Genomic DNA, 17,216 nt, shown 5'->3' on the forward strand with positions numbered 1-17,216 from the left:
TCCTTAGGTTAATGCAACCATCATAGAGCTCTTATAATGCCACCTTTGTCAATGCTTAGAAAATAATATTGTTTTCAGATTATTACAAAGAACAATAGATTTGTTTATGTTCATATTTCTGTGAAATCTAACTATTGACTGTTGAGGAACTGAAAACGTTAGGAATTGCTTTGCACCTTTGTAGAAAAGCAATCTGATGTTAATACGTATAAATATGTAATGCCAAGCTTTTGGGGCTGGGTGCTTTATCCGGTAAAATGAGTGATCTATGGAAAAAGCCAAATACAATGCCTAAATACATTGGCACTGAATAACTAAAAACCTGCACTATTTACCTTGATTCTTTTAATAACTCAAATATATAACCAAGATCCTCCATTTAAATTTGATAGCTAATAGAAAATCAATGCATAAAAAAATGATCATTTGTTTTTAATGTCAAATATATCGCTTTCCAAGCTGTAGAGAAAAATCTCATTCTTAACGAAGCCTGTGGACTGCCATTTGAATCTTGGCTACTTTCAATGTCCATCAATATCCCCTTTGCAGGAGTTGTTCACATTACGTGCATACAAATGCACACAAATATGATCCTTCTTCCATCATTGATTCACTATACACGTCTCGTCCATTGGCTGTGGTCTGTACAAACAAGAAAAGAAAACTTACTTGTGCCAAACTACAAAGAAGTCCTGAATTTAAAAATACCAAATATAAACCAACTAGTTATCAATAAAATAGCACAGTTGTTATTCAGTGCTGCAGCCAAAAGTATAATTTACTTCTTTCCTTCACTTGCCAAAGTCCAAGGATATGAGTTACAAACAGAGGGTATCCTATACCAAGAAAAGTCTTAGCACCTTGCATTTTACCCACAAAATATACAGTCAATTCACTTTACAATATATTCTGTGGAACACGGAAATTCTCGAAGACATGATAAGGCGCTATATCAATTGTCAGGATTATTGTATCATTATGTATCATACACACTACTTTAGGTTGTAACAAAAGTTACTTATAGTCATTTTATTGAGAAATATTGTAATGCTATGCTTCTGATATAATAAATGACCTTTGTAAAAATCTTTCATACATTGAAATGTAGACTATTTTTGTTTCCTAAATCTGCTCAGGAACAACAAGGAATATGCTGCTGCACTAAATCAAGGTAACTCCAATTAGTTGTTGGAAAGCTGCCTCTAGCCCCAAAATCTGAATCCACCCATTTTTTTTAAAAAACAGTACTGTTAGATATTACTTTCATCACTTAAAACTTTTGTAGTATAAACATGGGTTAAACAGATATATCTGGCAGGATTGTATGTACCTGTACATTCAATGGAGAAAAAACATAAGGGCTTGTTAAAGCGAATCTGATAGGGAATTAATAGCATGCATGGAGTGATGTGAATGCTGTTCTCATGACCCAGATGTCGACCATTTTCCAAGTCATTAGGCCGCTGCCGATGGCGCTCTGTGCATGCGCGGTGTGCAAGAAGTGACCGAACGATGCGCAAGTCAAAGACAGTTTTTGCACAGGTCCAGCCTGCACACACATGCACAAAGAATAGGGTTTCTGGCCATCCACGCTCTTAAGCAAAGCTGCAATATAACGGTTGTATCGTATGTTCCACAACAAATCCATTTCAAGGGAATTTCCATGAGTCAACTGTGTACCATACTTTTTGATTCCTTGTTTAAGAAATCCCATTTAAAATCAGGGTGAAATTCATGGAATTGTTTCAGCAGAGTATTGCAGAGCCTTCAAATAATGCAGCACTCCCACAATAAAAGTAAATTTTTTTGGTCAGTCGACACATGCAGGAAACCTATCATCCTGCTTAAGAGTATCCAAACCAAACTGAGAATTCCATGCTTCCCACCCACACATTGCAATTCTAGAGATAGATTGTTGGAATGGAATGTGCACTCTCTCCCTGGAAGGACGCATCCTGCTTACCTAATTCCAGAAAGTATTAGGCACAAGTTGACAAGAGCCAAAGATTGGTGGACCCCAGAGTGTGCGTAGTGGTGCTGCTGCAGTCTAACCAGCTAAAATTGCATAGCTTGCTATTGATATTGCTATCTGGCAAGCTTTCCCACTGCTTGTCTAGCTAGGACCATTAGGACTTTGGCTCGCAGCGTTAACAAGTGCTGAGTGGGAGGATTCCTTGGTCTGCCTCAAGTCTGACATCTATTGCTAAATATGCCACCTTGGGGCCAGTTCAGCTCTAAGGAGACCCTGTAGCCCTCCCCCCGCCAAGGACCATAGTCACTAGTTGGTCGTTCAACATCCGACAAGCACGGGTTTGAGCCCTCACTAGGAGGGTGGCAGGAACTCCCTGCGAGATTCCCAGTGAGCAACACAGCTCAGCATGAAATGTGAGAGTATTGCCAAATACAAGTGTAGAAGGATTGCACCATTGAAGTAATCATTCCGAGACAAAACAAAGTTCCATTCTCTTTCAGTGGATAAAAGCCCAACTCCTTCTTTTCTCTCCCATCTCCTACGAGAATTTATTCTTGCTCTGAAAAATACCAGACTAAGATGACTCTTCTGCCACTATCAAGAAGATATGATATAATTAGTGTAAATGTACTTAAGAAGTAATAATCTTTTTTAGAGTAAAGCTGGAAATGGAAAGCACCAACAACAAGAACTTGCTTTTATACATCGCACCCTTCACGATAAGATAGTCTCACAGCATTTTGGGCTAAGCTTATTTCTGCAAGTTTCAAATGAATATTCAAGAAGTACAAAATAGCTTACACTATTTGAATCACTGCACTTGCTTTTTAACCAGTTTTCTCATATTTTCTCTGCTCCCACTTCATTAATTGAGGTAGAATTCTACAGCCGTCCACTCACCAACCTCGTGTTTTGCTCATGTGGTCATTTGGCCTGAGTGAGCCGACACCGTGAGAAATCTTAATATTTTATAGTATTCCATGTGAACTTTAGGTTGCAAAGTTTACGTCATCCACAGCTGTCACAGCCTTCCATAACTGTAACACTCAAGCTACCCAGTGCTGAGGTAGGCTGGATCTGTACAGTTTGGTTGCCGCAACATAAGGGAGGTTGCCCAGGCTTTAGAGACAGCGCAGAGGAGAGCAACAATAATTAACCCCAGTAATAGAATTGTTTCCCCCAGTAATAGAAGAATGACATATGAGCAATGGTCTGACAGGCTGGACCTTTTCAGTCTTTAGAGTAAGACCTTTTAGAGACGTACAACATTTTAAACGGGATTGAAAAAGTAAACTCACAACAATATTTTACAATGTACCAAGACAGTAGAAAGAGAGGATAAAGATTTAGAGTTGCAAAGGGCAAATCTTTGACAAAACATCTTGAGATTCTGCGTGGCTGCACTGGAGAAGTGCCCTTGAACTGCTGAATCAGATCACACTTCCATTCTTCCCAATTGTTTTATTTTTCCTTTAATAAAATCTGTAGCCAATTAAGGCATACTTAAGAATACTGTATTTCATATTCAATCAAGAATATTTTAAAGCAATTATAATATAATTAAGGATCTTTTCAAAGATTGTTTTATTCACATAATAAAAACCTGTATTTTTTTCCCAGTTTATATCAAGCTCTATTTTTCCCAAGTAAAAAAAGTTAAAAATGAGGGGAGTGGGGGTGAGAAATTGACAAAACAGAGTCAGTAAATTTGGTGAAAATTGGCAGGGGAAAAATCTGCCATTGATTTGCATTTTCTACTCATATTAAAGGCAGCCAGAGAAATATTATAATGTTTTACACTGTGCAATTTCAAAAAAATCTTTCAGTCTGGGATCACCAGGAAGAACTGCGGGCAATTCTGATGGCAAGTATCACACCGGTTGGGATAAACATGTCCTGGATCAGGTTGCACACTAATAGCGCCACACTGAACCTTCACAGGATTCAGACGTTATCTGAGAGCTCTCCAGGTTGTGCATTCAGCAGAACCATGATTCATGCACATCTCAGAAGTTGGAAAATTCAAGGGAATTGGGAGAAAATCATGTTTTGCTGAACAAACTTCACACACAAAAAAAAAGACAGTGATAACTCCCTTTAAAGGGATATACATTGCCATATATGGCAATGTCAGTATTGTAAGTATCATTTTGGTAAAAAAATGTAATTGAGTGGATTTGTTGCTGTGCTTCAACATTAGGAGGTTGTGATTCATAGGTTAATGAAGGAGAACTGTACAAATGATCATGGGACAGACCAATAAAATGATATTTTGCTGCATGAGCAGTGCTATGTTAACAGCGTTTTGATAAGTATAAATACCATCTTTAATAGATGGCACATATGTAATATTGGTGGTGCTGAAATGAATGTTGAGCTTCATTGCAGAAAACATGGTCTCATTGTTGGAAAGTTCAAAGTCCTCCAGAATTGTTCCAACTCCTGGCACAGTAACCTAGAAGAAATACAGTATAAGTCAGCCTTCCCATTGAATTGAATGCACCATTGTATCATTTCCTTAGATAATATGTTAATGAAATCACACAATGAGAAACATTCAGATGCTTTAAGTACTTCAGAACCATAGGTTTTACATCTTAGCATTTTGCATGAATAATTCCATTATTCAAATTCACCGTGGCTAATAAATAAAACAAAGTACATAAGAACATGTAGTATGTTCACTGTGACTATACACATTACAATACATATTTTAGGCATCATCCTGGCTGAATTGGTAGCACTTTCTCCTTTGCGTCATGGGTTCAATTCCCCACACGCACCTGACACTATCTTCACGTCAACAAGTATGGATAATAACAATGAATAATAATTACTTTTGTATTTAAGCATATAGTCTTCAAATTGAGTTTCTAACAGTTTCAGGAATATATAATGCATATTAATGTAAATTTCCTCTCCCAAAAAGTGCTCTCTTGCATTGATACGGTTCTATAGACAGAGTGCTGTCTGTAATTAATTGGCATTTTTTTTTAAATCCGGGGTAATCCAAGGACATTAGAAGAAACTCCCTTCTCTTTTCAAATAGTTGCAATGGATCTTAAGCATCTACTGGAACAGGCAGACGAGACATCCTTGGTTTAGCTTCTCGTCCAAACGATGGCATCTCTGACAATACAGAACTACCTAGTGCTTCATTTGACTCTCAGCCTACAGGGTGAGCTCGATGTCCCATCACAGAGCTTGTACCCACAAACTTCTGACCCAAAGGCAAGAATACAACCAACTGAGCTGTAGATATTTACACTCGTATATAATAATTGTCCTTACATTTGATTGCATAGCATTGCATATCTTATCTCAAAGGTCTTCACAGAATTTTGTGTAAAGTGGAGTGATTGAAAATATCAGCTGGAAAATATGCTTGGAAGTTAAAAAATAATTGAATTTAACTCACAATTAAAGTGTATGATCCAGGCAACAGGAGTCTATAGTATTCTCCCCACTTATTAGTTTCAAACGGGTAGATGTTATCTCTGCCTTGAATCTGTACCTGTGCATTTTCAATAGGATTTCCATCAACATTCAGAATTTGCCCTTTTATACCTGCAAAGATGTAGATTTAACGATATTAACATGGAACGCATTGGAAGCCACTTTATGTTCAATTTTCCAGCCATATTCACTGTATATTTTACCCACCTGTCTGCAAGAGGAAGGAAAAGGGTTATCATCAAGTGGAGAATGTGGGAGTTCCCTGTAGACAATAAATATGTATGTAGCAATCAGGTATGCCATTTAACTACTTCTGCTTGTAACTTGTTTCAAGCCCAAATACCAGTACTAATACGCCAACGAAAGATATGAACGTGTATAATACATGAGAAGTTCAATAAGAATGCTTGGACAGGAAAAACAAATCATGAATAGCATTTTAATAATAATAATCGTTGCAATTGATATAGTGCATTTCACATCTTCGAGATGTCTCAAAGCGTTTCACAGAATATACTGTAAAGTGAATTGACTGTATACTTGTCGGCAAAACACAGCAGCCAACTGCACACAGCAGTGTCCCGCAAATAGTCGTGGATTGAAGTGACCAAATTATTATTGTTTTTTTTCTTTGAGGGTTTATTATCAGGATTGTGGAGTAAGGAAACATCCCCAAGGTTTCGCCCTTCTGGGAATTGAATCCAGGACTCTCGCTTGCGAACCGAGTGCTCTAACCACTGAGCTAAAGGACTCCACAATAACACAAGTGACAAGATAACTTACTTTCAAGTGTTGCTAGACCAGTAATGTTATGTTTAGAGTGCGGTAAGAATAAGATTGGCATTGTAACCTGTAAAAATGTTGCATAGACACAGAAACAATTTCAGTAGGACGTTGAAAAGACTAGAACCAAAACATAATGAGTCAGTGCTTTAGAATTATTGAACAGCAGACAGAGATAACCAGCGAATGAGATTTGACACATACCTAAATGAACCTGTTTGAGGAATTCAATCAGGGCCACTCGATTTTCTTCCCAAAATTCCTCTAGTGTATGTTCAGGTGGATTTTTACAACAAGATAACTCTAGTGTTAATTCCAAACACTGTCCCCAAACATAATTGAAATCCTGCATTCCACCTAAAAAAGTTAAAATGCTGTTTTACTGATCGTTTAGCAAGATGAAAGTTGTAAAATACTCACCTTTTAGCCGACTGAAAAACTAAAAATCCATTTTAGATACAGCGTAAAAATCTCATTTTGCAGCTGTTAACTTTCTGACATGTCGGACTTCAGACACAGCTGGATTATACTACATAAATATTATTTTTATTAAATATTATGTATTATTATATACTAAACATTTTATATGTTCAATGGACTTCAATTCACTGCATTTCTATCACCATTTTTGAAGGTCGAACAATTGAGTTAAACCAGTTTACACTTCTATATTTTGCAATGTGTACAGCTTTTCATGTTTTCAGATATACAAAATAATAATCTTTGCATTTGATATAGAGCCTTTCAAGTCGGGCTGACATCTCAAAGTGCTTCACAGGATTCACTGTGAAGTGTACTAACTGTGTTCGGTAGACAAATGCAGAAGTCAATTTGCATACAGCATCATCCTACAAACATGAAGTGAATGACTAATTTCATCTGGGGGATTGTTGGACAGGACACTGGAATAGTGAGACAGGATCTTTAATATTCATCTGAACCTAGACAAACTTTGGTTTAACGTCTCAAAACGCTCTTTGACCGTGCCTTCAGTCACGCCCCAACCCTACCCGCCACCTGTTCCCTTGTTCGGATCCAAATCCCTGTCTGTCCAGTGGCTTGGGACGTGAAAGGCACTATACAAATGTAATTTGTTGTTGCTGCTGCTGTTGTTGAAGTAGGATATCTCATCCAAAGCATGGCACTTCCAAAAAGCTGTACTATTCCAGCACTCCTGTTCCCATGTTCAAACTTCTATCAGATTGTGAGAGATGTTTAGTTAACTCATTAATACTGTTCCTCCTAACTTAGTCATAGTTATATTATAGTTAGGAAAGGACTGCTATATAAGGCTGCGAACACACTTATGAAAAGTTCCTCAGAACCAATAACCATAATTGGGTGGGCGGGGGTGGGTGGGGGGAAACAGTGGGGAGAGCAAGAGGATAGAAAGGAAGAGAATGTACCACAACATGTCCCACTTATAATTGATAATTTGTCCTCATCTGAATATCTGCAGGTCAGAATGTAAAGCTAATTGAATGCAATGTTTATTTCATTTAAAAAGTTTACCTGCTAAAACATACCACTGAGCTCCATTGGTAATTCCATCCTGGAATTCTAATGAATTAACACATATTTCTCCGTAGTACATAATCAGGTGATTATACGAATATTTCTTTGCAAGATATATGAAGATATCATCATCGGGAGTTTTACTGTATTCTGGCAACTTCTGTCCGTCTTCAAAAAAAATAAAAGAACAGAAGTTAAAGGGAATCCTGTAACTGAGGCCAACACCACACCAAATACCTCGACGGATAGCCAAAAAATGAATTGAATTGTAGATTTTAGGTGAACTGATACAATAATAAACTTTGCATTTGATGTAGTGCCTTATCACGTCTTCTAGACTTCTCAAAGCGCTTTACAGAATATACTGTAAAGTGTAGTGTCAGTATGTTTTGTGGGTGAATCGCAGCAGTCAATTGCGCACAGCAGTGTCCCACGAACAGTTGTGGATTGAATGACCAAATTATTATTTTGAGACCTGTACAATGTAGCAAAACAATTCAGAATAATTTCAGACTCAAAATGCCCACAAACAATCTTTTAAAAAAAAACACCAAGTTTTTTCCCAGCATGTTTTTGTGCGCATATCAGATGAGAATAAGGTTAATCCTGGTTACGATGCCCTCTAAGGCTGAACAGAATGATGCCTGGTTGTAATGATTCTCAATCCACGACACTGGTGCATTAAGTAATTTGTTTCTTCTCAGCTCGCAACAATCCATAAACCCACTCTCTCTGGTTCCTTCCAGGGTCCATTTCTACTTCTTGCTTCTATTTTATCGGCTCTTTCTTAATTGCCATTACTTCTTAAGACAATATACAACACTGGTCTCGGCTCACCCGTTCAGAATGACCTGGCAGGTGACCAATTGCAGGTTAGCAGTGGAGAGGCAAAATGGAGAAAATTGGCTAAAAAAAATCTATCATGTTCAAATTCGGAGACGTTCAGTTAACACATAAGTGCGCTGGACACAGACTTTTGATGCTTGAAATTACTCAAGATCTTAGCCTTAAACTTGAAGGTCATGTGGAAGTTTAGAACATTCTTCAATTCAACCCAACCTTGGAAGCCAGTTCCACATTAACTAAAATGAACTGCAGAGAAACATCTTCCAAATTAAAAGTGAATTTAAGAATTCTCTAAATTTCTGTACAGTCATACGTTTTAAGATTTACGGCTTCCGTGCGAATCTTATCGTGAAAGACCATGAGAAATGTTGGACCTCCAGTATTATGCAAATTAATCCTGAAATCCTGTATTAAAAAATAGGATTAATTTAGTGCAACACACAATGTCTTAAACGTATGTTAAACATAACCTACCAGATTTTATGTTGTCAAATGGGTAGCTTGCTACGACATCTCCTCCATGCAAACTTGCAGACAGAACGAAAGATTCACTCATAACCCAGTCTATTACTGCCGAAGTTTCTGGTTGGCGAATTGCCAGAGTATTATTTTCAAAGATATCAGGGAAGTTCCTATTTAGATCGTAAGCATTTTTATTCTTTCTGAGGAGAGAGAGAAAAAAAAAGGCTATGACTAACTAAATCTTAAATGTAGACAGATAAATTTGCTCTGGACAAAAGTTACCTATTATAGGATCAAATAATAATGATAAATAATTCTTTAGAATTTCCTCTTTTGTCCACTACTGAAGTGGGGCTGGCTAGAAAATTGTAGTTTGATAAGAACGTTTTATTAATTATTTTAGTATTTAGACATCACTGCTGCAAAAAAATAACAAGGAATTTCCTGCTGCATCATAGAATTTAGGTTCAAGGGAAGGCTCAGATAGATAGAACCTAACATTGAAATACAATCCGTCTCAGTGTGAAGATACTTAGAAAAATTAAAAGTGATGTTCTTACCTGCCTTTAGAGTAATTGCAATCTGGTTTTGCGGTCCGTGTAATTGCAAATCCATCTGGATTCATGGATGGCATGATGTGAACTCGAGTGCTATTTATCAATGCTGTTATATTGTCATTTACTCCGTACATTGTAACCAGATGCTCAATAAGGTGAAGCAACATTTCTCTTCCAACCACCTGTAGTAAATCATGTTTTGCATTTTAAGTTAACTGCATCTTTAAATGTAATCTTATAAGTTTCTTCATCCAAGATTCCAGCGTACACTCTAGACCCGGGATTCATTTTTCTAGAGCTCCCATGGTCAGCTGGCTGGACTATGTTCAATTCTACTGTCATCCAATGTCCAAATACATGCAATTTCCAGTAGGGGTCACTGGACAGGAGTGGGAATCCTGGCTGATCTATTTCTCTCTGACCCAAGCGGTGATCCATTGCTGCCCCAGCTGAGATCAGCTAACTCAACAAAGACTTATCTTATTTCATACATAAAACAAGAAACTCTTATTTTATTGCATGTTTTATTAATTCCCAGTTTTAAATTCAATGTCTAAAGAATTTGTAAAAAGTTTCATCTTTTTGCCATATTTAAATAAGATAACTGAACCCACGTATCTCACCAAGTTAGTGGAAAAATTGTTTGCATTGATTTGTTAAAAATAATAATTGTTTTTATCAACTGAAAAACTTTCCATATGGTAGTTAGTTGGAGGACTCAAATATCAATTTCATATCAAATATGAAAGGCATTGATACGATTGTTTTGTAAATATTTTGGGGAACAGCAGCAAAATTAATCCTTGGAATTAAACTAAAATTAAACTCTCTTTTGTGCACACAGAAGGAATTACCCATTAGGGACATCCACTTCCTGGTTTATTTACAACAACAACTTGCATTTATATAGAGCACCCTTCACGTGGGATAGCATTCAGGATCACTTCACAGTGGTGGATTTAGGAAATTTACACCAACATTTCATCTGATCACATGTCTGATGCACCCATGAATCTTCCATATTCAAGAGCATTTTACGGTCAGAAACGCTGGAATGTAATAACTAACTGTTTCAGTGCTACGAGTCAAAAAGTACAGTGCAATTTCGCTTGAAGATATAGGTGACTGCTGGGAGACAGGTTAACACGTAAATAATACACTAAGTATCTGCTTTCTAAACAGATTTATGCAGTGCATTTTAAAATATAAATGGCATTTTTATTTTTCTATTTAGCATCAAACAATTCAAAATCTGAATATTACCTTCCTTGTGTTGTAAGTCAATTATGGAGGAAATTAGAATGGAGCATCTGATGGATTACAATCCCTTCCTGATTTAGTGCAAATGAATAACTTTTCCCTCCCTTGTTATCCAAAATTTAACTTGGGTTAAGCCTTGAGAATACAGACTATTGAAAACAAATGTACTAAGTTATCATTATGCTATGGTTTGGAGGGCAAAAACAGAAAATGATGATGAAATGTTTTGAATCACATATGAGGTCATGTTTCAGTCATTATTATAGGTCACAGAATACTTCAGTTTTGGATTTTGAAACTTAAGTAAAATATTTTAACAAGAATTGTTTTTGTTTCTTTTGAGCACAAACTCCTATTAATTTATGTATAGTACAGTATTTGTATTTTCTGCCTGTTCTTTCCCTGCACCAATTTTCAATCTTCCTATTCTGCAGGCAATAACTCTCGCTGCTGGTGTATACGTCAACAAACAATGGTGTCTCACTGTCACCTGACAAGTGGCTGTTTTTTTTACTTTTGAGATAGCATGGATCAGACGTTAATAAGGCACACAGAAAAATTGTTACCTCATCACCGTGGATATTAGCAACATATTTTATGTCAGGAATCCCTACAGCGTGTTTTGTTGGATATTTTCCAATTGCCAGAACCCAGAGATCAATACCTGCAACCAGATATACACAAAACAGAATTAGTTACTTAGCAATTTATCAACCTCTGGTGAAGGTCTTCTGTAAGCACAGCAAGCACTAAGTCCATTATTAAACTCTTTTAACCTATTCATTCTTGTACTCTGAAAAATCAAGAATGTGTGTATCCTGCTGAAGCACTAGACGTATGCACTGAAGTGAAATGTGTTAACTTTCTGGACAACTTTCAGTGATGTACACATGCATGCTGACATTTCTGTTTAATATTTTGCATATTATAATTTTTTATTCTTTCAAAAATTCCAAAATGAAAACCATAGTTTGCTGAATACTTGATTTTGGGACTATTATTTTATGTTGCCCCCCGCTGATAAAACTACACCATGTTTATTGTGTGTCATTTGTTCTGTTCTGAGAAAGGTTGGACTGACTTGGAGAGATGAAAGTGAATTCCACCAAAGTCTCAGTTAGCAGGAACAAAGATAGCAATGTTGGAAATCTTGAACGGAACACAAAATACTGCAGATGCTGGAATCTAAAACAAAAACAGAGAGAGCTGGGAAAAGTCAGCAGGTCAGGCAGCATCTATGGAGAAAAGAAAGTGAGTCAACCTTTCGGGTCCACGACCCTTCATCAGAACACGTGGACCTGAAAGGTTGACTCACTTTCCTTTCTCCATAGATGCTGCCTGACCTGCTGACTTTTCCCAGCTCTCTCTGTTTTTGTTGGAAATCTTAGAAATGGCTTCAGGTACAGCCATAATGATGAAGTTCATAACCATGGTAAACCTGCAAATCCAGGTTAATGTGTACAAGGAACAGAAGACGTCAAGGCAGACAACTCAAAATGTACTACCTGTTTTTGAAGAGAACAAGAACATACTTGAACTGGAATGAACATTTGAGAAGAAGTGCAATTGCAAAATTGGTTTAGTGATTAAAGAAGCATTGTTGCCAGATAAATTGTCCTGTGGAATAACTAGATGAATTGTCTTGAAGGACGATTTACATGGTTAGAAACAGATGAGAACAATAAACAGGTAAACCAACAGAAAATTATTTACGAACAGATTGCAAACAATTTAGAAAACTTACTATGGTAAGTTTATGCATCTATTCAGTAATTAGTCTGATCAGTGTAATAGAGAAGTTCCACATTTATGGAAGTCCATATTTATGGAACAGGTTTCTGGAACATATTCATTTATGGAATACATTTCATAACCATGTTCCATGAACCTTGGTTTGATTCCTGGGCAGAGCGAAACGTTAGGCAAGTTTCCTTACTTTCCACACATCTATGTTCACCAAGCAGCAAGTAGGAACTCAGTTGTTAGTTGATTGGCGGATAGCTTTTCTGGGGGTAATAATCCATTAAAAAAAAGTTTTAAAAAATAATTTGATCACTCAGTCCACCACTGTTAGTGGGACACTGCTGTGCACGTTTCACCCACAAATATTTTATTTGTTTAATATTTAATAAATTAATAATAGTATTAATAAATATTTAATATAAAATAAAATTTAATAAAATAATTTTTTATTTTATGGTCAATTCATTTTACAGTATATTCTGTGAAGCACTTTGAGAGGTCTCAAAGGCGTGTTAAGACACTAAATCAAATGCAACGATTATTATTATTGTAAAAGTTTGGAAGGATTCTGTTGCAAGAACTGAAACTGCCAAAAAAAGAAAATCTTTGTTGAGTTGATTATGTCACTTCTGCTGCCCCAATTTGATATTCTCCTCTCTTGAAGGTGCTGGCATATTCTGTGGTACAGTTCTATGGTGCTCCAAGTCCTTAATACCTTGCACGATGGACTGTTTGTGTGAACTAACACAACTATTGTTGAGCTATTTAATAATAATAATAATCCTTGCATTTGATATAGCGCTTTTCACGTCTTCTCGACATCTCAAAGCACTTCACAGAATATGCTGTAAAGTGAATTGACTGTATATTTGTGGGCGAAACACGACAGCCAATTGCGCACAGCAGTGTCCCACAAACAGTCGTGGATTGAAAATGACCAATTTATTATTGTTTTGGAGGGATTATTGACCCAACTGTACAGCGCCTTGGAACGTCCTCCCGACGTGAAAGGCGCTCAATAAATGGAATCTTGTTGTTGTTGTTATTGTTGTATTATTATTTGGCGGGTGGAGTAAGGAAACTTGCCCAAGGTTTTGCCCTGACCTGCCTGGAATTTAACCCAGGTCTCTCGCTTGCCAGGCGAGTGCTCTAACCACTGAGCTACAGGACTCCACAACTGTGAGGGTCACTACAGCTGATTACATGGTGTCTTGGTTGGTGTCGAACACTTAAATGTAAATGTCACCAAGAATGCAAAAATCCATTTTGGAGTGAAAATCATATGTCAAGATTCAATTTTTAGCAGGGTTCACAGCACTTCAAATCAACTTTCCTTTTCCTTGGAGTAAGGAAACTTGTCCAACATTTCGCTCTGCCAGGAATAGAACCCAGGTTTCTTGCTTGCGAGGCGAGTACTCTAACCCCTGATACCTTCAATGCATAAAAATACTCACAATTTAAAGGATAAATAAAAAAATGGGGCATTCAACCACTGCATATATGAGCAGGCTGTGTAACAAGGTACAAGAAATACAAGAATTATTTATTGCTATTTCTGCCATCAAAATACACAGATTAGATAGTTTTCTTTTAGGAAATAACACTATAACATTATGGGATATAGTACATAGGTCGTTTGGGACATGTGTGCATGTGACCACCAGGAAGGTGGAAGGGGAACTAGATGGACCTTGGTCTTTTTTCGTCCAGCATTTCTTATGTTCTTAACTATGAATTTTTAAAAGTTAACTAAGTTCATCATCAATTTCATGAATAATGCCTTTCGAAGTGCTTGGTCAGCTAATGAGCAATTGTACTATATATATTATAGTATTAGTCCCATGACTATATATATATATTATAGTATTAGTCCCATGATTGCAGTAAATTTATGTCTCGTGTCTTCTGAGTCATTCCGCAACTTCACACTGCTGTGAAAGAGACCACATTTTATAACTGCTAACCAAATATGACCATGCCTTTCTAAAAACATCCAGGAATTGCCCACTAAAGACAATACAACTGAGCTTGTTTGATTCATGGGCAAGTAGGAAATGAAAGGTAATTGAGTAACTATGGATTTCACAAGCAGCAACTTTAACTACAATCACTTTGTACAGCACAAGTACCTTCTATAAGCAGACTGGTACAGATCCATTTTTCTGTCGTAGTCTAAATCGATTCTTCTCCCTACCTCTCTTTACAATGTCTCCTACTAAATGGGAAGCATATCTGTTCATGGTGGTTGTTAAAGATCCCATGATACTATTCAAAAAGTGACTGGAATTTCTCCTGGTGTACTGGGCCAACAATGGCCCAGATAAATTGATCATTAACTTCATGGCTGTTGACAAAGTTTGTCCGACTTTGCTGTTGCAAAATGGCTGCTGTGTTCATCTACAAATACACAGTCACTACACTTGATTGCACACTCCACCTCACCAAGCCAGTTAGGAATCTGGGCGTCTTCAACCTTCAACTGTCCTTTCTCTCCATATCCATGCCATGACCCGCTCTGCCTTCCCCCACCTCCACAACATTGCCCAACTCCGCCACTGCCTTACCGCTGAAACTCTCATACATGCATTTGTCACCCCAAGGCTCCCTCCTTAGTCGGCCTCCCCAACTCTTCCCTCCACAAGCTGCAGATCATCCAGAACTCTGCAGCTCGTGTCCTCTCGCACACCAGGCTTCGTGACTCCATTACCCCACCCTCGCCCGGCTCCACTGGCTCCCCATCCCTCAGAGGATAGAATTCAAAATCCTCGTCCTCACTTTCAAGGTCCTCCATGGCCTTGCCCCCTCTTACCTCGCTGACCCCTATCAACCTGTCCACTCCCTCCGCTCAGCAGGCTCCCGCCCTACCACCGCGGTCGGACTTTCAGCCTCTTTGTCCCCATTCTTTGGAACTCCATCCCACAATCCTTTCATCTTGCTCCCGCTGTTGCCTTCTTCAAGGCACGACTCAAGACCTTCCTTTTTGACCGTGCCTTCAGACGCCCTCCTACCCCCTCTGCCCTCCCTCATCCCAATCCTGCCCCCCCACGCTCGGGTCCTGATCCCTGACTATTCAGCGCCTTGGGACATCTTCCCGACGTGAAAGGCGCTTACAAATGTAATTTTGTTGTTGATAGTAATTATCTTTGAAGCCGCCAGTTGGACCACTCTGCTCTAGGTCATTTAAAATCCCCAATTTGGTAGAATAATTGAAATGAATGCATTGTGATAGGCAAAGGAGAGATTCTCAGCTAATTGGTCATCTTTCAAAAGCTAGGTAATGTGTCATTTGCCAAAATAGTTTCAAGGCTATCTTTACTACAACATTGCTCTACTGACAAATGTAATAAAACAGATATAAAAATTCCTATGGTACAACAAGATCAAGCAGTTACACCGGAAGGACATCTCAAAGCACTTCACAGAGTCAGGAGACTGAGCCCCAGTGATTACTAATAATTCTTGCATTTGATACAGTCCCTTATCACATTGTTGAGACATCTTAAATGCCTCACAGATTGTATTGTAAAGTGGAGTGACTGTGTATTTTGTGAGCGAAACCACCATAATTGCCGCATTTTGAAAGCAGAAATGGTCAAAGAATTAGGAAAGTTCAGCCGAGATTTCCAGCTACTTGGTAGGAAGAGATGGGTGCAAACAAGCATCTCTTTGGAGACCTACCATCCACAGATTTCCCAATGCTGTACAAGTGCGTGATGGATGGGTAGTCTTGGTTGATGGCGCGTAAAAACGTCTCCAGTTGCCGCCCGTTGTGATAGGTGAAGTTCAGCGCTACCGCTGACGAGATGATCGCCCAAAGCCACAAGAAAGTCATTTCCGACCCGTCCTGTCACAAAACATTAAAGAAAAAAAAAAACAACAACAACACAGGTTACAAAAACGAGCCAAGCCTTTTCCCCTCTGCCTTCCCTCGCATTGCACTGTGCGGATAAACAAACAAAAAAAAAAAAAAAAATTTATAAATAAATTGCAAGGCTGGTTACTGTTCAACCGTGAAACGTTTGGCAATCTGACCAGCCCCAGGTTCCTGCCACTTCATTTCATTGCAACCTCTCTTCTTCTTCTGCTGGTGCTGCTGCTGGTGCTGCTGGTGGTGGTGCAAACGAGAAATCGGATCGACCGGTGTTCAGACCACTCGCACACCTGAAAGTGACTTACCTGAGCAGCAAAAACAACCCCCACCCCAGAGCTGAGGCGCCGCTCGCATCAACGAGCAGCGGGTGCTCCACACCACCAGCGGTTTGAAAGCACTTTGCGCTGCGCCAACTCGGTTGGATTGACAGCGCTTCCCACTTGCGATTTGCTGCAGATCTCTGACCGGTACTGACAGCAGAACCTATCAACAACGTGGAGAGTGGATTCCTCTCCGCCTCCCTCCACCCGTCGCTCCCTTCCTCTTTTAACCCCACACCACCACCTCCCGCACTGCCATTCCCAAAGATGTAGCTTTAAAAAGTAACCCGATGGCTTCAGGTTGAAGTGATGGATGGACCTCTCTCCCTCCCTCCCTCCCTCCCTCCTGTGTTTGCTGTGTGGTCGATTGTTGGTGAATTGGCCAATTTCGACAGACATGTCACTGCTGGTACTTGCACTGACAATTTCAG

The 17,216-nt window shown here is 38.6% G+C and overlaps 1 protein-coding gene across 2 annotated transcripts; it reads right to left on the minus strand.

Annotated features, from left to right (window-relative positions):
- Positions 1-416: 416 nt before the first annotated feature.
- On the minus strand, positions 417-16,894 carry cpm (carboxypeptidase M). 2 transcript variants are annotated; one of them, XM_007903724.2, is made up of 10 exons: positions 16,771-16,894; positions 16,273-16,438; positions 11,418-11,515; positions 9,595-9,773; positions 9,047-9,234; positions 7,724-7,894; positions 6,416-6,568; positions 5,391-5,539; positions 4,295-4,427; positions 418-642 (listed from the first exon to the last, which is right to left on the minus strand). In XM_007903724.2, exons 2-10 carry the CDS (start codon positions 16,424-16,426, stop codon positions 614-616), a joined length of 1,254 nt encoding a protein of 417 aa, XP_007901915.1. In that variant the 5' UTR covers positions 16,427-16,438; positions 16,771-16,894; the 3' UTR covers positions 418-613.
- Between the last annotated feature and the right edge of the window lie 322 nt (positions 16,895-17,216).

This window comes from Callorhinchus milii, unplaced genomic scaffold (genome assembly GCF_018977255.1).
Source record: "Callorhinchus milii isolate IMCB2004 unplaced genomic scaffold, IMCB_Cmil_1.0 Scaffold5, whole genome shotgun sequence".
NCBI classification, from domain to species: domain Eukaryota; kingdom Metazoa; phylum Chordata; class Chondrichthyes; order Chimaeriformes; family Callorhinchidae; genus Callorhinchus; species Callorhinchus milii.

Excerpts from the sequence above, each read along its gene's own strand:
- cpm (XM_007903724.2), bottom strand. The coding sequence starts at position 16,426 with ATGACTTTCTTGTGGCTTTGGGCGATCATCTCGTCAGCGGTAGCGCTG. Across the intron at positions 9,774-11,417 it reads CTAATATCCACGGTGATGAG|GTGGTTGGAAGAGAAATGTT; the intron begins GTAACAATTTTT and ends GATTTACTACAG. Across the intron at positions 643-4,294 it reads TGTGCCATCTATTAAAGATG|ACCACAGCCAATGGACGAGA; the intron begins GTATTTATACTT and ends TTGTTTGTACAG.